The sequence below is a fragment of the Lepisma saccharinum genome, chromosome 1 (genome assembly GCF_977018435.1).
Source record: "Lepisma saccharinum chromosome 1, izLepSacc3.1, whole genome shotgun sequence".
NCBI lineage: Eukaryota > Metazoa > Arthropoda > Insecta > Zygentoma > Lepismatidae > Lepisma > Lepisma saccharinum.
Window position 1 is genome coordinate 216287483 of NC_139229.1, and position 21944 is coordinate 216309426.

At 36.4% G+C, this 21944-nt stretch overlaps 2 protein-coding genes across 2 annotated transcripts; both read right to left on the reverse strand.

Annotated features, from left to right (window-relative positions):
* Positions 1-1828: 1828 nt before the first annotated feature.
* LOC145991734 (cuticle protein 19-like) lies at positions 1829-6203 on the reverse strand. The gene is made up of 3 exons (XM_083127790.1): positions 6133-6203; positions 2448-2510; positions 1829-2134 (listed from the first exon to the last, which is right to left on the reverse strand). The coding sequence occupies exons 1-3, from the start codon at positions 6145-6147 to the stop codon at positions 1880-1882; spliced, it is 333 nt and encodes a 110-aa protein (XP_082983916.1). The 5' UTR covers positions 6148-6203; the 3' UTR covers positions 1829-1879.
* An 8845-nt stretch (positions 6204-15048) lies between these two features.
* On the reverse strand, positions 15049-17727 carry LOC145991742 (cuticle protein 19-like). Its single transcript, XM_083127796.1, has 3 exons — positions 17687-17727; positions 16348-16410; positions 15049-15368 (listed from the first exon to the last, which is right to left on the reverse strand). The coding sequence occupies exons 1-3, from the start codon at positions 17699-17701 to the stop codon at positions 15111-15113; spliced, it is 336 nt and encodes a 111-aa protein (XP_082983922.1). The 5' UTR covers positions 17702-17727; the 3' UTR covers positions 15049-15110.
* Positions 17728-21944: the final 4217 nt, after the last annotated feature.

The window sequence follows — 21944 nt, forward strand, 5'->3', positions numbered from 1 at the left end:
ACCCCAAAAGCTATTCTGTGGTTGCTCCAGGCGAAGGCTCAATGGAAGAGTAGCTCACAATCGCCTTCTAATAGTAATATAAACAAACGTACCATTTCAGTTTTGGTAGGTTGAACTAAATTGTAGGTGTTAACCCAGCATTATAAGGTCAATTGGAATCTACTAGAAGGAACAATGCTGACTCAAGTCTTAAACTACAGGTAACAGAGCGACGATGGAACTCTATTTCACTGAAAATACCCCACTAAATGAAAGGCCGATCGGAAGGACTTGACTCGCCAAAAGGCTGTTGCCACACGCACACTGGGTTTAATTTTAATGCTAGCGGACTTGGATATTATTGATCATAATTTTAGCAATACATTTCCTTTTTGATATGTCACCAAGCATACATATCCAGATTTTTTAAGAAACAAATAGCTTTTATTAATAGGTCATCATCATCAGTGCTTGAAGTGTGCTGGAAGGAAGGGACGTAGTTCTTCCGCAGTTAAAATAAATTCTTAAAGCGTCCCCTCCAGCTAGGATAACTTGCATAAGCACATACTCCCCAAGCTTCATTGCCTCCATGTTAATCTATGCAAGGATCCTCGCTTCTATCCCCAAACTAGACTAGGCATACTCCTAGCTAGGAATTTCCACTACGCGCACTGTAGATCATGAGATCATAACACACTGAGAAAGAAGACCTGGTTCGACAAAAATGCCCACAAAATTTCAAGTTCAAAAATCCCCCATTTAACTCATACACTTTATACCCTACACGACAGAATAGGGCTCGTTATTGTATGCGTAAATTTCTTTTCTTTTAGCATACTGATCGGAACCGAATCCAGTCTCGTTGACTTTGTGTTTCTCATTATGTGTATATTATTCGAAATTTATTCGTGTGTTGTAGAGGAAATATATAATGAACGTGTGAAAGATCTTTTCATTCTTTTAACTTATCTTTGTATGTGGCAGTTACATTGATTTTTTGTTCCAGTTTAATACTAGATTAACAAAATAATTATTAAAAGTATTTGCTATTTTTGTGGATCTGCCTCTAATACATTTTCTGATTGTAGTAAAATATTAATTTGATTATTCGTATTTTCTGTTAACTGATATACATTATATGGTTAACTACATGCCTGGGTTCTTCAGTTTTATTTTCTTAATTTTCTACTTTTTATAACATATAATTTTTTTGAACTACTTGTAATAATCTTTAAGGGTAGAGTAATGATCGTTTGAGTTTACTAAGGTTTTTAATTTCTTTAGTTATCCTTAGGCAATTCGTTTTGTTGTGGACTCGTGCTTTCTAATCGGAAATAATTTATTGCAATGGCATTGTATAATATCAATATATATATATTTTTTAATTTCTCGTTTACGAGTAAATAGATATCCCTAGAAATGTACATCCTTTATCTACTGTAAATGGAAGAAAAAACATTTATGTTTATGATAATTGTTGCAAAAAACAATTTGCAAATAGTTGGTGTTAAAATATTAAAGATATTAATGATAACAACTAGAAATTTGTTTTCTAGGTATATATGTGAAGCATCTTACTATGGTTATATCTGTCTTTTAAGATTTGCAACAACTTTGAATGCCGAAGACACCATGTTCATCTATCTGAACCTCCGACGTCACCGTTTAAACCGGTTGCGTATAAGTGAATTCGCGAAAGTTGGAGCCATGAGTTCCGAAATGCTGCACCTGAAAAACACTCAGCGTCTGATAATAATTATTTTAACGAGAATTACCAATGCTGACGATTCAGCCTGATATAATTAAGCTTGTACATGTAGCAGTAACATCGAAGAAAGAAAGGCCTGTCTCGCAATCAAAAATTCTTTATTGAAGCATATTCACATACGAACTTTGTATTTTATCCCAGCAATCCATAACCTCCATATCCATAGCCTCCATATCCAGCGTGGAGGTTTGGTCCAACCCTCTTCACAACAGCGTTAAAACCATTGATACCATCAGCTCCGTAAGTGACTACTCTGACACTGCCATCCGGCTCCACAAGGCTGTACTGGCCTTTCACAACATCGCCATCTCGGACTTCAGTCTGTTGTTTGTTGTCGCCTGTGAGGTGATCACTCACTGAGTATCCAAATTGGTATTTAGGGTAGGCCTGTAAACAAATCATTGTAATTTACTTAGAAATTAAGATTGTATGACTATGCATACTTATCTCTATTCTTGTTTGGAATTACAAGTGATGAACAACAATATAACCAAACCTGGTTAAAAAACTGTAACACAAAGTGCATATTTTTTTAACTATAGTAAGCATTTTCTAGTTCAATATAAATAATGAATGTAAAGGAATCATATTTATATAAACTTTAGACTGAAAACAGTAAATCCACCTCTAAAATGAACTGTATGTGCCATGATGTTGGATTCCAAAGATTTTCTTCATAATTAGGACAAATGTAACTTACGTAATAGTCAATAGCACCAATTGCTGTGGTTGCAGCTACCAAGGCGCAGAAAGCAAGTATTGCCTGAAATTGAAATTATTGTTAAAATTTAATGTATATTTAATTACAATTTATATAGTACTAATTGATACACTCATGGGAGCGATATTTGATCGCTTAAATTTTCTGAAGTTATTGGCAATGGCAATTTAACACAAGACAAACCTTTGAATAATATTACTACATGACAGTAATATTAGTGAAATAATAATTATTAATTTGGGTTTGAACTTTTCAACATCAATATTTACAATTACCACTAGTAAAATCACAATGTAAGAGCATAGACGTAGTAAGGTAGGTGCTAGCCCTCCCAGAACCAGACATTAGCCCCGCCAAACACATGCGATATATGCACAAAATAATTAAGGAATGAGAAACTTCACAATAATTTAAGAAATTAGTAATGAAACTTTAAAGAGTCGCGGTGCTCTAGTCGATTAAACATCGGCCTTGCTCGTGGGAGACTCAGGTTGAACAACCAGGGTGGATGATCTAAGGTCGGAATTTTTCCGACCTTGTCCCCGCATAAAGCGACTCTGGGGCTCAACCAGCCTCAAATCAATGGGTGCATGTTGGCAACCCGGGAGGCTAAAGGCGGCCGGAGCGTGGTGCTGATCATCTCTAAAATGGCCGAGTTCGAGAATATGTGGGGCCCTCCCCCCCTTATCCCCTAAATGTGCCTTCATGACACAATGAGTGCTATATGCACAGGAAACTTTACCTTTACCTATAATGAAACTGAGAATTAACAATTTCATGTCAATTCTTGCGGAGTGACAGTAACACTAAAGGAGGGAAGTTCAAATTATGTTTTGATGCAAAATACAATAGGTTGAGGGTGCGATTTGTAGAGGAGACCCCCCCTCCTCAATTATTCCACTTTCTGGTTATGAATGACATCCCAACCAGGGATACTCATTTTCCACTTAGTACCTCCCCGATGGTGTAGTGGTAACATCAGCGCCTTGTAACCGGTGGAGGTACATAGTGGTTCGGATACCACTTTAACCTGTAGGTCCAGTCCCAATTAGCCTACCTGTGCATAAAAGTAGACTTTTTTCTTTTTTATATTTTGTTTAATTAAACCTTCTTCTTACGTCTGTATGACACTTCTTTTAATAAAAAGTTGCATTTAACCTTAAGTCTACATATAGATAGAATAACACACCTCTTGCGAATAATGCAATAACTTACGAGGTTTTTCGGAATAGTCCATAATTCTTCGTTTCATTAATTCATTTCTTCATTGAACGGTTTCTTAAGATCCGAAAACGTCATAATACTTACAGATCTCCAATAGAATTCAGTTAAATTTGGCACTCTATACCTATACATAAAATACACATTATATCGTTAAGCATTTTTTCTTAGATTCAACGCTGCTCATTAAATGTTTGCAAAACTGATAGGTTCCTGTTCATTCATATTATGTTTCTGATTTATCAATAGGCAGTACTGGACTATACAATCTGAATAAACGAAACTAAAGATGGTGTTGATTTCTGTTTCATTTGATAGAGATTAGATATTAAGCAATAACGTTCAATTGTAAGCGTGCATAGGTAAAAAATAAGATCTGAATGCGAGGTTTAAATTAGTGGACACCAATTACTGAATAATATCCTGGGGAGCTCTTGGCAAACATCTATAAGATTATTGAGACAGTAAACCCCTCTGACAAAATTTCAAATCTGGCCCTGAGTTGGTATTTATTTTCAGTTGACGGAGAGACCTACGCAAGACAATATTCCCTATCCTGCACAAAATGCTGAACATTGTACAGTGTGTACAATGAGACGTATCAAAACATGCCTAAGGTCAACCATGGGGCAAGGCAGATTTTCTTCCTTGGCACTGTTGAACATATAAAAGAAAATAGTAGTTGACGGACAAGAATGTTTCAAGAATTTACATAGAGGAGCTAAAAAGAGCACTTCCATGAACGTCCAGAAGTGGGTGGGGCAAGGGGGGCCGTGCCCACATGGAAAATGAAAGTAAATAAAAATTATGTATTTGACACATATAATTTGATTTCAGCCACATGTTAATTTTTGCATGGACATGATAACTTCAAATTAAACCATATGGGGAAAAATGTGCCTCGCTTGCCTCCTCCCCCCTAAAAAATACCTTGTTTGCCCCTCCCTGGAAAAATGCTGCGGATGCTCATGAGCACTTCTACTGAAGTTTTGATTAAGACAATTTGTCAACTGGTTCTCAGTTGTAGTAAAATTAGGAAAATGTAATGTTTTGTTGTAGTGAAATGAAAGAAATTTAAATTTATACTATTACATTATCTATGTAGATAGGGCTATTAAATGATTGATTGATTGATTGATTTAATTTATTTTACTTCGCGTTTTGTGCCTCTTGGCTAATTTGCGAAGATGGAGATGAGTGATGAAATTGATGAATGGACATTCACAAACAACCAAGCCCGACCGGGACCCTTGGCGTCGCAGCGCGATGTGCTAACCACTCGGCCACAGGGTCGGGCGGCTATTAAATGTTTTGCATCATAATTTGTTCATTTCCATTAACACAGGATTACCCATTAATATGTATGTAATTAATATTATAACATATTAAAATTATACCTTCTTCATTCTAAATAATGCGTTCATTAATAAATTTGCTATCATCTATAATAGTGTATTTATTCCTTTCATAAAATTGACACTCGGAAATCAGCATGCGCTACGAAGCCAGTGGGAATTCCCTGGCATGGGAATGGAGGTTCTTTGTGAGTACCCCTTCATCAATTTCATCGTATCGTTACTCATTCTTATTGTCGCGATTAGTCAAAAGTGGTAGAAAAGCGAACCTAAATAGCAAGAATTAAATCAACATGAACGCAATTCCATTTCATTTGAATGTGATGATGTGGAATCACTCATTTCCCTAGGAGAATGTCCATGATGATTTCCGTGATGGATAAAAGCATGAATTATGTTATTCTCCAATTACACGGATGAAACTCCGCCTATGTTTAGGAGACTCTATGTTCCAGGAATCTGTAAAGCAAGGCCGAGCATAACTGTAGGGAAGGGGAGTCGCGTTTCCCGCTCCGCCATCCTCTCACGTGTTCATTGGTCTGCTCCTCTCAACTCGCTATTTGGGCAGGTGACTTTTTTCTTCACTTGCTCCAGATATTTTCGGGTTAGGCAATCCTCGTTTTTTCGCACTGCGATTTGGATCACTCACGTGATTAACCGAATGAAGTAGAAAAGAAGGTGACGTACTGAAAACAATAAATAAAACAACAACAATAAGACGTTGATCAAACAAGTCGCTTGTCTGAGAATAATTACTGGTATAAACACAAGCCTCTGGCTGTTCAGATTGTAATATTGAAATCAATCCATTGTGCAGTTCAGACACCATTTCAAAGAAATCAAAAGTGAATATTTAACGATGCCAATCGATGCACTAAAATTCCATTTCAGGTAACCATGAAAGTTTTTGAAATCCAGCGATGTTTATATTAGCAGAGTTTGGCTCGGAAGTCGAAGCAACAACCCCACAGGTATAGCAAAATTATGAAAACAATAACTAGTTCTTCTTTTGTTGCGCATTAAATGAAATTGTACCATTATCTGTTATATTATCGATATTTACGCTATTAAAATAGAGTGCTACTTACCACGTAAGCCTTCATGTTTGATTGATGTTCTGAGCTGTCGTTCGAATGCGCAGTTACTTTTTTCAGGCTGTTTTATATCGAACATTGAGAGGAAGTGAAACAGACAATTGCTTAAAGGGAAAGTTAAAATAATTCTCTGGTAATTAGTAAGGGCGATTTTTATCTTCACATCCTGACCAGAAAAGCGAATTGCAATACATCACAGGAATTTTGCAAAAATTACGTTCACGTTCGATTCATCTGCCACGTGCCATATTGGCAGTACGTACTATACGTATATTCTCTTCAAACCGCACAGATTTCTTATTTTTGTGAAACGTAAAAATGTATTATTTTTTCAATTTTTCTATCATATCTACTCTTAGTTGACAATATCGAATAAAGGATAGTTTCGTTTTGCGATCAGCTGTGATTTGTTTCTTGTAAATTTCGAATAAGAAGTTCAAAACGTATAGGTTTGAATAGCAACATCAAAATATGTATACATCAGTTTTTGCGGTAAGAAATAATGGATCTACGTAATTTATTTCCAATAGGGAGAAAGACGTTAGAAAATAACGAAAACACGAAAACATTATTTGTAAAATTGATCTGGATGAAGAGAACCTCATAATTGTTAAAACAAAACTACGAAGAGAAATTTCATATTGGGAAGATTTCAGGTTCATATCCAATAACTGGTCGTTACGACCGGTATTTCCCTTTGTTCTCTCAAGTCTAGCTCTGGGATAATATTTAACACGAAGGCCATGTACGCTTCCTCGCATTAGCTGCTTAATTACGGTAAGGGAGAGAGAGCTGTTTGAATTCAAATAATGTATCTAAGTTCGATCAAAATATCTGTTACTCAGCCTCTAACTCGACAATATTCTCCTCGAAATAGGATACATTGGCATATAATATTAAATGGCCGAAATAGAAAGCTTAGAGTAGAGTGTAAATATTTCACGGCTAATTTACAGTAGTTATCAGATATATATTGAGAGTTACGGAAGGTATATGCTAAGAAATTACCTGATTTGAAACCTTTTTGAATAGTTATTTGAATCACTATCTTTGGTTGTATAATTTTTATTTCTGGCTCGGTAGCCGAGTAACCACCGAAGTTCTAGACTTCTCGGGTTCGGTTCCTGGCCTGCGCATGGTTGTTCTTTCTGAGTGTGCTTTCATCAGTTTTATATAATCACCACTCATCCACGTAGTGGTGATTTGTAAAAAGTGGCAGAAAAGATACGTAAAATAATAAAAATACAATATAATTTTTATTTTAATTTTCCTCGTAATTGTGTGTGTGTGTGTATGTATCTGTGTTTGTGAGTGTGTGTGTGTGAATTTATCAATTACAAACGGTAAAATTTTGATGTTGAGAATTGAAATATTGTAATAATTTATTAGTTGCCTACCGTACATTAACGTGACTTTCAACTATATGATCAAACCATCTCCGAAAGGGTTATATGGCCGACTGTCAATCTCGACATCAAAGTTTCTAGGTTCAAATCCTGGCTTGGACATGGCTGTTCTTCTTTGTGAATGGCCCTCATCATTTTCATCATATCATCACTCACAATCATCTACGCGATTAGCCAAAGTGACAGAAAAGCGACGTTGAATAACAAAAACTAATATACCACCAAGAAACAAAACTTAGTAGCATTCGGTTTGCTATCTGCCACTGCTAGAGTATCTAAAACGTACAAGGAGTAAAATAAACTAAGATTCTCAAAGAGAACAGTAACGAATAGTTAAGTAGGCCTATGCCAGAAACTCCAATGAGGAAAATTATGCCTAGTTCTTGCTGAGATTCATCAGACCAAGAATATATTGCCGAGGAGGGATTTCTGTAAGGTCAAATATGTTGATAAAAAAATCAGTGCTTGCAAACCTACTATCTGCTCGAAATATTCTTGGAAGCAAATTTTACACAATCAATGATAATAAATTGTAATAAGATAACTATATGAAGACCTACATGTATTTGTTATGCTTCTGGTACATATCATTTATATTATTATGGTGATGGAACAAGCAGTTAGCTTTTTTGAACGATTTTCAATCGAAAAAATCATTCGTATGTGAGCCACAGTACGTTGCATATGGTGGCTTCAATTTCACTTCATTTCCTTCTCTCCCATTCCAAGCTCAACATCATTTCGGCAATAACTTCTATCTAGTTCGAATAAAAATGTTTCAAATGAATGCAGCAATCCACACAAAACGCTGAAATGTTCGAATCAGAAATGACGAATTGCAATATAGCGTGGTTGTTCTAAGTTGATATGCAACGATCAGCGGCGGCGCGTGACTTTTCACAGATGCGTGCTACAGGTAGATGTTGTTTCTTGCATTTACAATTATCCCCCCCCCCAAAAAAAAAACACATACACATTTACACACACACTTGGAGCTGCTAACGTACTCAGGGTTTTTTTCTCGAGGGATCAGAAATTGTAAAGGTCTGTATCACACAGCTGCTTTCTATGTATGGCCGGAATAAAGTAAAAATATTTTGCAATCACCGATTTAAACCTTCATTTTAAAAAGTTATTCAAAGACAAAAATGGTAATCGGAGATCATTTTGAGGGGTGTTTGCATTTAACACTGTTTTTTTTTGTTTCCGAGTTCTTTGCTGCTTTCATCCGAAACTCAAAATTTGGAGATGGGATGTAGCGCCCATCAATTTCCTAGCCCCAATCTCTCGTACGCCACTGATTGGAACAACAGAGCACAACTGTCCATTACAATGACTGCTCCATATGCCACGCGCGTGACCATGAACAGCGCGAAAAAAATTGTGTCTGATTCTGTAAAGCTATCCGCAAACTTTCTTCTTATACGGAGATGACAAAACTTACCGTGCTGTGGATCTGTGTAGCACGCTATAGTGGAACCACGAGCAAAGCAACTTGCGCAGATCCCCGACTCCTGTGCACCGTACCCCCGCGAGTAGGGGAGGGGGACAGTAGACCATGCTTCCTTATGGCCCGAGGTGGAGGGAAGAAGGGAAAGCTGCGCGGGGACTTTTCGTTACAAGGTTTTTTCCTTGTGGTCGATCCATAGCAGACGGATTTCGCGAGCTGATTGGCTCAAACCCTACATCCCCGTAGAACCGAGGGGCATTCGGCCAGATTCAGAACGCCGCGAGGTGGTGAAAACGTGCTATGAAGCCAATTGCACGGTATTCGTTGTAGCTTAACAGCGTGCGGAAAATACATAGCGCGCTGCAAATTTTTGAGCCTCTTAACGTGAGAAGTTTAATTTCACTACAGTGTTTTATTAAACTTCTTCAATCTATGAAATGTGTCCCTTTCTTTCTTTTCATTTTAGTAAATTGAGTAACGTGCTATAGCACGGTAGCACGTATTAAGCAGCCGCCACTGAACGAAATTCAGCTTCGTCGCCTTAGGCGATTCCGCGAAAATCCATTCACCTTATCATTCAGAGTTGGAAACAGTGGAGGCTATTAGAGGGGGGCGTGGGGAGCAGTTGTCCCTCACTTTTTACCACTTTTGCCCCGCACTATGCTCTATGCTAAACTCTATCTACCAAGGGAAACCAAACTGTCTTTGCTCCCCCAGTTTTCGCACCTTCCCCCTAGTTTTGGAATCCAATCGCTACCACTGGTTACAGCTATTAGTTTAAAAAGTAGCTAGCTGTAGTTAGAATTCCAAAAAAAGTAGGGCTAACTGTTAATTATAACCAGTTATTTCCAAACTCTGTAAGAAACACTTTATCCGGATATCTCTGGAGCAAGCAAACGAAAACATGTCTCTGCTCAAGTAGAGACTCTAGAGGACTCGACCAATGAACATGTGAGATTGGAAGTTGGATGTGAGTGTATGAGGAGAAAAATGGAGCTGCAACTAACAGCTGTTAGAAGTAGCGTGTACTGCTTCGCTCCTCACACTCGCTTTCTCTCATTCGCTACCGTTATGCGCGGCCGTGCTCCATAGATTACCGGGACAGAGTATACAACTAACGTAACTGTATACGAAATTACTAATGTAATGTGTGGTTCCATGAGGTATATGTAAAAACAAGCATTTTTCCTGTACGAAAGTTGTTTAAGAAAAAACAACAAAGAGAAGATGACAAAAATGTTCTCCAATTTTGATTTCGTGTGTAACCATAAGTAAGAAATCCAGTTATCTAAATCAATATTTTAATTCTCACATTTCTCCTTTCCTTCGGATAATGATTTCTTCTGCTCTAACGGGAACAGATAAATTAAAATGTTAACCACTATATTAAAACTAAAAGTGGGATAAATATGTTCTCGGAGAGTTAATGATACAAATAGACCCGCAAATTTGGACATTTTGTCAGAAAACATCGAATTTTACACGTTAACAGGAAAAAATGCGAAATTGCAATAAAATAAGTTGAATAACGTAATTACAGCGAGGATTGATTGATAGGTTGAGTTAAAAGTTTTTGGTGCCTCGGCAAGTATGGCCAGCCAGCATACGAGAAAAAATCCCCTCCTAAAACTTACCTTAAAGTTAAAAAGATGGTGTAAAGAGACCCTTGTGAAAGGTTAAGAGTGCAAGTTGTAAAAAGACCTGCACAAGACAAACACAACGCATTAAAAAAATGTAAGGATGGACTAGAAACATCCTCAGAAACAGTGTAAAAGTTCGCATTTCTCAAAAAGTTAAAAGCATTTACTAAAAAACTGTCATCATCTAGACAATCTTTTCGAAGACAGCCAGAACAGCCTCAAAGATATGACAATGTTTAGTACCTAAATTGCTCAAGTTGAAAACTGTAACTTATTAAAGAATGAATGATAGAGATCTATGTTTACCAACAAGAATAATGCTGCATATCATCATTTATCAATTCAAATTCATAAATTGTTTATTTACTGTAGAGTTGAGATACAATTTTCAGAAGGAAAAGTATGTAATTATTATACTTTGCTTATTAAAAATCCATCTTATATAACTATTGGTAACAAAACACAGTTCAATTGAGTCAGATGACTCCTATTTTTTTCTGTTTATTTTTTACCACATAATTTTTCAGTTCAATGCACTGTTACTCACAATCGCTTGAACTAGTATAATACTTGTACATTAGTTAAGAGAAAGCAAAAATTGTGCAATTTGGAACATTATAAGGAATATATTAATGAATTGTTAAAAGCAAAAAATAATTTATTAACTGCGGATCAATTTTCTTTATTAGAAATTACCCTCAATTAAAAATAAAATTAAATACTTTAACTTACCTGTTACAAATATAAGTTAAAAACTATGTAAAAACTTTGTGTTTGATGGAAGGAATTTCAAAAGGTTAGATACACATTATAAAATCTACTTGTAGAGCCAGAAGTAAATTTGTTGGTATTAAGAACTTAATAAAAACACGCAGAATTTTTTTCCAACTTATACTATATCTTGAAAATAACTTAGTATCTTGTATAGCCTTTCTATATTTTTACTAATATCTGACCTTTCTACCCACTTCTGTACCTACCTGTTAAAATTATCAATGATTACAAGATAACAAGACGATGCAGAATATTTGAATTTGAAGGTAGTAGATGGATATGAAATATACAGGGTGTCCCAAAAGTCCCTTAACAGCCGTCCTAGAGACGTGTAGTGCAGAGATTGACATGATTTGAGTATATGGTAATACTGTATGAGTAAGGGGGAACATCATTGCTGTGGGTGAGCATGGCGGCGGCCATCTTGGTATCCGCCATATTGGATGGAGGTCAATTTTTTAAATGGGAATGTATATGTGTGGCACATAATTTTAGGCTAGAATTGCACCAGAAACAAGAATATGAAGTCAGTTTTCAGATATCTTTAATCTGTGAAAAGTTATTGCGCTACAAAATGTGCTCAATGTGCTCGCCATGCTCCCGTAAACACATCCGTAAGCGAGTCTCCCATGAACGGCGAACATTCAAAAGAGTTTCGGGAGTGATAGCGGCACAGGCCTCAGTTATTCATTGACGAAGGTGACGCATATCACGTATTGGAACTGCATAAACCATGGCCTTAAGATAGGCCCATAAGTAAAAATCAAGGGGAGTAAGGTCTGGAAACCTGGCTGGCCACTCCCTTGGTCCTCGTCTGCCATTCCAGCTACCAGGAAATTGGACATCAAGGTACTGCTGAACAATGTTTCCATAATGATGTGGTGCACCATCCTGTTGAAAAAATCTGGGAAAGACACATCCGGCATACACACTGAAGGTAAGACAAGATCGCGTAGCAACTGCAGGTAGGTCTCTGCATTCAATGTCCCCTCAATGAAAACATGGACCTATGATTTGGCCCAAACACGTTCCCTGGGTTTACCCAGTGCGGGTTCTCAGAGGACCAATACCGCATGTTTTGACGGTTGACCTCACCATTGGTATCAAAAAATGCCTCATCGCTATGCAGAATGTTTCGCCAGAAGTCAGGGTCACGCTCAAGTTGCACGACCTCACTCCACCCTCCTACCAGGATCATCTTCACTGATATGTTGTTGCATTTGCATCTTGTAGGGATGCCACTTGTGTTCTTGCATAATCCTGCTAATCGAATACTTGCTAACACCACATTGAGCGGACAGTCGTCGAATACTTTTTTTGGGTGACTTCACGAATGATGTCAGAACTGCAGTTAGTTCTTCATCCGTGGCTGTTTGTGGTCTTCCCGATCGACGTCTGTCGTGCACCGTTTCTTTAAACCGCTTCATCACATTGGCCACACTAACATGCGACACAGGCGGCCTAAGCGGATGTCTTTGATTGAAGTCATTGGAAATGGGCCGTGAACTCCTTTCGGCGGAAATGAGGATGATCTCAATTCGTTCCTCATTGGATAACATCATGTTCTTTATCACTCACACCTGCAACAAATGAGATATGATATCAGTTATGACAATTTCCATCGTATATTCAACATTGCATCAATAACTTTCCACAGATTAAAGATATCTGAAAACTGACTTCATATTCTTGTTTCTGGTGCAATTCTAGCCTAAAATTATGTGCCACACATATACCTTCCCATTTAAAAAAATGACCTCCATCCAATATGGCGGATACCAAGATGGCCGCCGCCATGGTCACCCACAGCAATGATGTTCTCCCTACCCATACAGTATTATTATATAATCAAATCATGTCAATCTCTGCACTACACGTCTCTAAAATGGCTGTTAAGGGACTTTTGGGACACCCTGTATTTTTAAAGACAATAACCAAGCACTTGATAGAATATTTGAAATTAACGACCCATTGTGGTAAAGAAACCTACTTCCTCGCATGTAGAAAAATGGTAATATGTTATGTATCGGTTGTTCGATTCATAATTTGATAGCAAAAGTATAGGGAACATTTAGGGTCATCGATGCGTACTTTTGCCCATTTGAATGTATGTTATGTCTAAAAAACCTTAAGGGATAAATGCTATTTCAACCTGCTTATGTTATGTTATGTTAAACCAAACATTTAAGACTACCAACTTTTTTCATATAAATGAATCCTGACCAAAAAATTTTTGGTACAAATATGGAGTGAAATTGTATGGAAGTAATATAGTGTGTGAGGCATATATTGCCAAAAAAAAATATTGGTATACGTCTTGTAGTTCTTGAGATACGAAAGTGGAAAATCAAATTTCTTAACTGAAAAATCCAGCATTTTGAAGTACAGATGAATGTGTATACACGTAACCGACGTCGTTATGACAGTACTGAATTTTTCCAGTTGTGGAACATGAACGAAGATTTTGGCGCAAAAAAAGAAATTCAAAAATTTTTGTCGTGTTTCATTTTTTTTCTAAAATTCGCAAAATAAAAAAAAAATACAGCGAAAACTGAGAGATCTTCAGATAACAATATCTTCCTCAGCGACTGCGCTGGAGTGAACAAATTTTATCAGTCATTAGTTGAAATGTGTGTCAATAGATGGGGCGGAAAGACATATCTCGAGTAGCAGCATTGTGCAAGTCCAAACCTGTTTTCATTACGCTTGATAATAAACAGGCTGTTTGAATCGCAAGCTATGTGATAATGGGTTGGAATCTGTGCCCGTGGCCGTGAAATGGCAAATAATTGGTATGTACAGATGCTATAGGTCTCATAGAGAAAATGCAGTCTCATTGAATGTGAGTAAAACCTGCGTGGCGAACACAATAAACAAATTCAAGCAGCAAGGTGCAGTGGTTGACAAACTACGCTGCGGCCGCCCCCGTGTAACGTCTGTACTGACCGGATTATCGCGAGACTTGCCACACGTCAGCAACAACAATGGCTTGGATTCAAGCGAGGGAAATCCCATTGTTGCCTTGGGCAGCACGAAGTCCGGACCTGAATCCTATAGAAAAACCTATTGAATCCCATTGGTCTTCGTGTAGCCAGACGTCAGCCAAGGACTGTTCAGGAACTTCGTGAACAGGTCTCCGAAGTATGGAATGTGATTACGACCCAAGAATGCCAGAAATAGGACCCCAGCATGAGAAAACGTGTGCATATATGCTTGAAACTTAAAGGTGGACCTATTGACTATTAAAATTTCACACCTCATTCATCTAATTTCAGGAGAAATGTTTGTTTCCAAGTATATTTTCAAAGTTCAGATTTAATGATTTTACAAATTGCGCCTTTAGTTGCATCTATTAGTTATAAGTGCAATAATATGCCCTTACACTTTCTTGATCTTGATGTACCTTTCAATAATATTCCATAATAATTCCACTTTTGTATTAAAGTGTTTATTTCATTAAAAGCACTCACATATGTACTTTTTCTGTTTGTCTGAAAAACACATGACAAGGTGGTCTTAAAGTTTTGGTAGGAACTGTATATTAGAATATAAGAACCAATCATATGATGCACACTACCAACCAAACCACAGAAAAAATAAAGGATAAATAATTCGATGGCGTAAGAAAAACAACGCTATATCATATTCTCGTGCTTTAATTTATTATTATATATGTACAACTCGGTGCGAAACCTTGGCTATTTAGCCTAGAAGACCGTAACCTCCACGGAGTCCCAGACCACCATATCCAGCATGAAGGTTTGGTCCAACCCTCTTCACAACGGCGTTGAAACCATTGATTCCATCAGCTCCATAAGTGACTACTCTGACACTGCCGTCTGGCTCCACAAGGCTGTACTGACCCTTCACAACATCACCATCACGGACTTCAGTCTGTTGTTTGTTGTCGCCAGTCAAATGATCACTTACTGCATATCCATACTGGTACTTGGGGTAGGCCTGAAACATAGATTTCAATTTAAGTTAACTTAGAAAAACATTGTTAACTAGAATCGTATATTACGAGATTTTTATTTTTAAAATATAAAAACAAGAACATATTTTCCGAAAATGCTCTTGAAATTAATTAGAAGTACTGATTGCATTAAATAATCAGATACTAAAATATAAATTTCTGAACCATTTTCATCGAAGATGTTTTGTATCAGAGGAATTGTTTGGACGAAAGGAGCCACGGTTCCGCTTCTTCCCAAGGAAAGTGTTTCTATTTAGAAAAATTACACATGCAATTGCGTGTTGTTTATTTTTAAAAGGGACTGATAATTATATAATACAATTACAGGTTCAATGTAAGGACGTAATTTAGAGTGTGTTTGGAGTGGATGGCAGCACTGTAGTGAAAATAAATACAATGCGAAGCACTCCCAGTTGAAACTTTTGTGGATATCCATGATAAGAATACAAGGAAATTGTAAACAAATATTGAATTTTATTTAGTCTATTTAACACCGTTTATTTCTAGTTAGGTTAAACGTGACAGAGAAGATGAAAGTACGAGGAGTGAAAAACATACAATAAAATGAGGGACTCACATGTTTACTTATAAAACATGAGATGACTGAACAAATCACGGAGAGACCTAAGTAAAATTGGTCATCCTCAAACCCAAGAATGCTTGCTCAATTCTTATTAGATACCAAATTTCAGAGTTTTACGATGCCTCAAATAAGGCTACAGAAGGCTCTGAGTTGGATAACTTTAATTCTGCCCATCCGGTATATCTCCTCTATTTCTTTTCTATATTTTCATAAGAAAAGCTAATTTTTATGTTACCTTAATTCTGGAAAGAAATGCGAAAGAATCTGTGGACCTTTGAATTTTGAGCATTTTTAGAGAATATCTTCAATTAGTATGTCTTTCAGTTTCTGTGTCTCGTTCATAGAGATAATTTTAAAAGCACGGACACGTGTGTACTTACATAATAGTCAATAGCCCCGATAGCCAGCGTAGAAGCAGCAAATGCGCAAAGGGCGAATAATACCTGAAAGAGAGAAGAAATTGCAGTTAGATAAGAAGATATAACAGTTATAACATGCAAACATTTGGACGGGTTAAAGTTACAGTGGTGTAAGTCACTTTGTTAAAAAAAAAAAAAAAAAAAAAAAAAAAAAAAAAAAAAAAAAACAGTCTGACTCATAGCACCTCGCTGATCAACACAACAGCTGTTTCCTTTATTACAAGACCTTAAACTGTCGTCTGTTGACAGTTGAATGAATCTCTGACGTTCTCTGTTAACAGATTAACTTATCTCGATCTGGTTTCTATGTCTAAGTGGTTTTTTAAAAAAGTGACTTACACCACTGTAACTTTAACCCGTCGATTTGTTAATGCAAGTTGCAGAGTTGCGTTCGGTCATAATATAAAAGTCAGAAGAAATCTCTGACATTTGTCCCTTCCTTCAATACTAAATTTCTAAAATGATCAAATACGCTCTTAACGGACAGGACCCCCCTCAACTCAGGCTCTGTCAGGCAAGTACGAAAAAAGAATGTAACTAAAATACTTAGAGATATTTTAAACACAATACTTTTATTGATAAAAATGTCAGCAATATACGTGTTTGCTGATAAAACATCCCACCAATTACAATTATGGTTTTATTTCTGTTGGTTAATACTGGTTCACTCTTTTATACGTAAAAATGTATATTTCTAAGCTTTTGTTACTACGTACATTCCTAGTTAGTACCAACTCCTTTTTTGCAGGATTTATATGTTCTTCACTTCTAATTCCTCTTCTAAAAAGCACATGTTCCCATCTCAATGACTGTCCGACCCTGTGGCCGAGTGGTTAGCACATCGCGCTGCGACGCCAAGGGTCCCGGGTTCGAATCCCGGTCGGGCTTGGTTGTTTGTGAATGTCCATTCATCAATTTCATCATTTCATCACTCATCCACATCTTCGCAAATTAGCCAAGAGGCACAAAACGCGAAGTAAAATAAACTAAATCAATCAATCAAAACCATCTCAATGACTGTGGGCAATTTTATTACAATTGCAAATTAGAATGTTTTGTTGAAAAATATTTAATACACACGCGTACGCGAACATTGAACAATTTCACTTCCACGAAAATTTCATATCATTAATTATTTTGTGAAAAGAAACAACATAGCTGCTTATTGTATTTAAGTTTCTTAAGTAAATTAAATTCTAGTTTCGTGCTTGCTAAAATTAAACTTGGAACGATTTTGCCACGCAATAATTAGTGTTCCTTGTATATGTTTTCTACTAAATTAAACTTTTAAATATCTTACCAGAAAGAACTTCATATTTCTTCTATACCTCTTCACGTTAGTCAAAGGATACCTCGTCAATTTTCTCGTCTTCTTTTATATTAAAATCTAACCGGAAAAGAAACTCATCGTGTTGCGAAATCACTTGCAAGCAATTTAAATTCTTTAAAATTCCGATGAAAGTGAATTCCCACCCACCTTAGGAAATGCCAAATCAAAGAAAGAGTGATTATGTTATGGTTCATAAGTCAATTCGCTGAATGGTAAACTTCTCTGTAAAAAAGTTTCGTTGAAAATTTACGTCACCAAGATGTTTTCGGTTCGGCTTTGTCTTGTTTCACTTTCGTAATTATCTGTAGTATTTTATATAGCCAATAGCGTATAATGATTAACGTTTACAACTGAGCTCCATTAGAATTCCACTGGGTGTGGCGAATAACAAACCAAATAACCAATAGGCATGTATCTGTCAGCATAGCCCTAACAGCCATATATAAAAGGGGTCTGTTACATATTAGACCAAGTCCAAGCAAAACAGTTATGATGCAGAAAACATATGAACAGATTTTGTCATATTTATTAGTAAAAAAATGAATTTCTTGCAGGAATAAAATGCTCTATCATTTCTCCATTGGTAGCCATTTGGAAGCAAATGTAAATTGATATTGTTAGTTTTTCTATCTAGTGTCACATTGTTTTTGACTTTTTCGACTAGAGTTCGTTATTTACTAACATTTTAGTACTTTTCCAAGTTATCCGCACATTTTTAGTCAACAACGTAAATTAGACCCCCTGGAAATCAAATCCAGAACGACAATCAAGATCAAAAGGAATGCCTTCAAAGCAATCAAAATAATAAATTCATTCATATTACTTTATTCCATTAATTTTACATGAATTTTCTTATGTCGTCAAAACTAGTGATTATGTAACATCTATTAAACAGCCAAATCAAATTTTGAATGTTGTATATAATATGAAGAAAGTTATGTTCATTTTGATAATTTTAAAAAATTAAATTTGTATAATATATTCTTTTCTTACGCTTCATCATTTCGATGTATGTCCTAAATTGTCACTATACACCCCAAAAATATGCAATTAAATTGCCACCAAAAGTGGTGGAAACAGGACACACCTTTCAGCGTTAATGCGGAATTTGCGTTGTTTAGCACTGTCTTTGGTGTCTTGTCACACATTTTCCTGTCAAATAACACAAAAAACTTTGGAAATCACGCATGAAACATTCCGATCTACTGTTACCAAATTTTTGTAGAGTTCGCACTGTGTTTGAAAACTTGAAACGCATTTCCCTCACAATGCACGCTTGTTGAGTTCGCCCTTCGTATCCGCAACACCTCATATGAACAGTTGAATCGTTATTGACGTGTTAAGAATTATGTCATCTGTTGAGTTTCATCACCACAGATTAATTTTCTCTTTTCGCATTGCACTGGCTGGGTACATACTCGTATAATGATTCCAGCAATAAAGTAGGAATATAACAAACCTCCGTCGCAGAGTAGTTGGCACAGCGCGCTAAGATGCCAGGGGTCCCAGGTTCGAATCCCGACCTAGGCACGCGCGTTCTTTGTGTATGCTCCTTCATGAATTTCATCTTATTATTACTCATCCTTATCTTGATAAACCAATATCAAGCAAGCAAAACAACAATATAATCAGCGTCTCAAATATTCATTCAAGGTCAACAACAGTATAGCAAGGATACGCGTGACTTTCCAGCTTTATCGCCAATCTTCACGCCAAGTCCACAACCTACCTCACAAACGAAGGAAAGTAGGTCAGTAGAAGCAAGGCAACAGATGTTTCCGTACCAAGACTCCATGAAACCCTGTTGATATGTAGAAAAAAGGCTAATTCAAATACTTTCCTCGTCCATGTAGTTTGACTGGTGACGAATAAAACTTTTCGTGAACATCAATAAGGCCCCACAAGAACAATTAGTTAAGATACTCGAAGAATTTAATACTGCCGTAATTGAATATGTTGGAAAATTTCTGTAAATGTCAGGGCGCAATACATATCCAGCCAAAATAATTCATGAGACACATCCGTTTTCTTGAAAGAAGGCACAGATAAACTCGTGTAAAAGGACATTTCAGATCCTTTTCTAAGTTAATTTGCTACACTTGTTTTTCTTCATAAAAACAAAAACAAAGTACATTGCTGAGGAATTAATTTAATTATTAAACCGTTAGTAAGCAAGTTATTTTTTATGTGCATCACTTGAATTAGTGCAATAATCAGCAAAAGAATATACACTTTCTGCCTCTTATATAAAAAAATACTTTAAAAATTACCTTTATTTCTTTGACATAAATGAATAATAATTGCAGTAAGAGAGTAACTACTTGTGTTTTCGGATACCTGATTAGTGATGAAGGAGAACAAAGGCGCAACCACGAAATTTTGTTTGGGGGGCAAGTACAAGGATAAACGTACCAATAATAATAATAATGTTATTATTATTATTATTATTATCATCAATTTGCTTTATTTTACTTCGCTTCTTGTGCCACTTTTGGCTAATTATGAGTGATGATATGTTGAAATTGATGACTGGACACTCACGAACATCCATGCCTAAGTCGGGATTCGAACTCGGAACCAACATCATCATTATTATTAGTAGTAGTATCAAATACGTTATTACACTCGTAAATTTTGCAATAAGGGAGTAGAAGCTAGTGCTAAAGCATTTGCGTTCGAACAAACGATTTGAATTATTTTTTCAACAAGTTCAATTTGAGATTAATAATGGAAAACAAGTACACAAACTATTTTTGAAAGACAGAAAATTCTTGATAAATGCATTCCAAATATAAGTGTTTTCTACATTAACATGTATAACTTTCATGCACGATATATGTTTCACACATATGCAACACGGAGCGACGTGGACACTAAATTATGTGCGTATTCAAAGTTTATTTAATACATATTATATACAACATATATTATTTAAATACATTACACAACCAATTCATCTATCTCACAATAAACCAACAACAAAAATTACATAAATTGTATCTTAATTGTGCACGCTCTTTTTCCTCAAAACAATTGTTCATGCATTTGAGACAAGTCTTATTTCTCTGTCTGGGAATTTACAATGCATTACAGCGAATAATAATACATTGCGAGCAAAGCGAGAAAGAAAATTTTTGGATCCAATTTTCTTCCAGACTGTAATCAATCGTAACGAACCTTAAAGTTCGTGGGATCTTAAGAGTATCTAGCAGGTTAACCAGTTAATTGATGGGGTGATGTAAACTACTCATCATTCATCCTCTTGATGAGACCACTCGTCATTGACATGACGAGTTATCGCTTGGCATGCGAAAGGTACAAATTACACAAAGGAATTAAACTACTGAAAAGACAATGGTCACTCGTTGGATTTTGTGAACCGTTGATCCTGTATCATGGCTGGGTGTAGGATAATTACCTGTCTATCTGAAGTCTTTAGCTGAATGAAAATAGCGAAGTCCTCTGTAAGCTTCTCTCTTATGCTGACCAAAGCGTGCTTCCACTATCGACCTCCTGCCTTGCTGACCACCTTCTCTCTCTCCACTCAATCTCCAAAGTCAGTCACCTCCCAGCTTGTCTCACCTCTATATTCCCTGGCCATCGAGCTCTTCCTCAATGCCGAATCGCCGAATCGTGTGTTTAATATAATTGCTACCATGCAAACCGCTGACACCATAACCAGAAGTATTACCTGTTTCCTGAATGCTCAGGAGGTTTGCATGGCACAACACAATGCATTGTAAACATGCCTAAGAGGCTTGAGACAGCTGAGAAAAACAAGTGAATGCCCTGGTCAACATGAAGCGTTCAGAGAACTTAATAAAATAAACATACAATCCTAGGGATTGATACGTTCGTCCCGACTGAGAAAAATTTTCTCCTTTGAAAATTTAAAAGTCAAATCGCAAAGCTTGACATGACCCAGGTTCGCCAATTCCATATATTTTCTTAGAAAAACCAAATATACAAAATAAGACCACCGAACATAACTATCACTAATTATCCTAATCGCTAAAAAAATTTTTTTATTCCCTAAACATTATAATAAATAATACCAGTAACACTAACAAATTCATATGTTTATACGATGTAAAACACAATAATATGTAATATTATAAGACTAGAAATCACAAAAGTTCGTGTCGTTAAGCGATAAAACTCTTAATGTACCACATTTGTGCGTACGTAATGTTTATTATGTAGAATTGGTCATCCGCCAGCGCTTAGT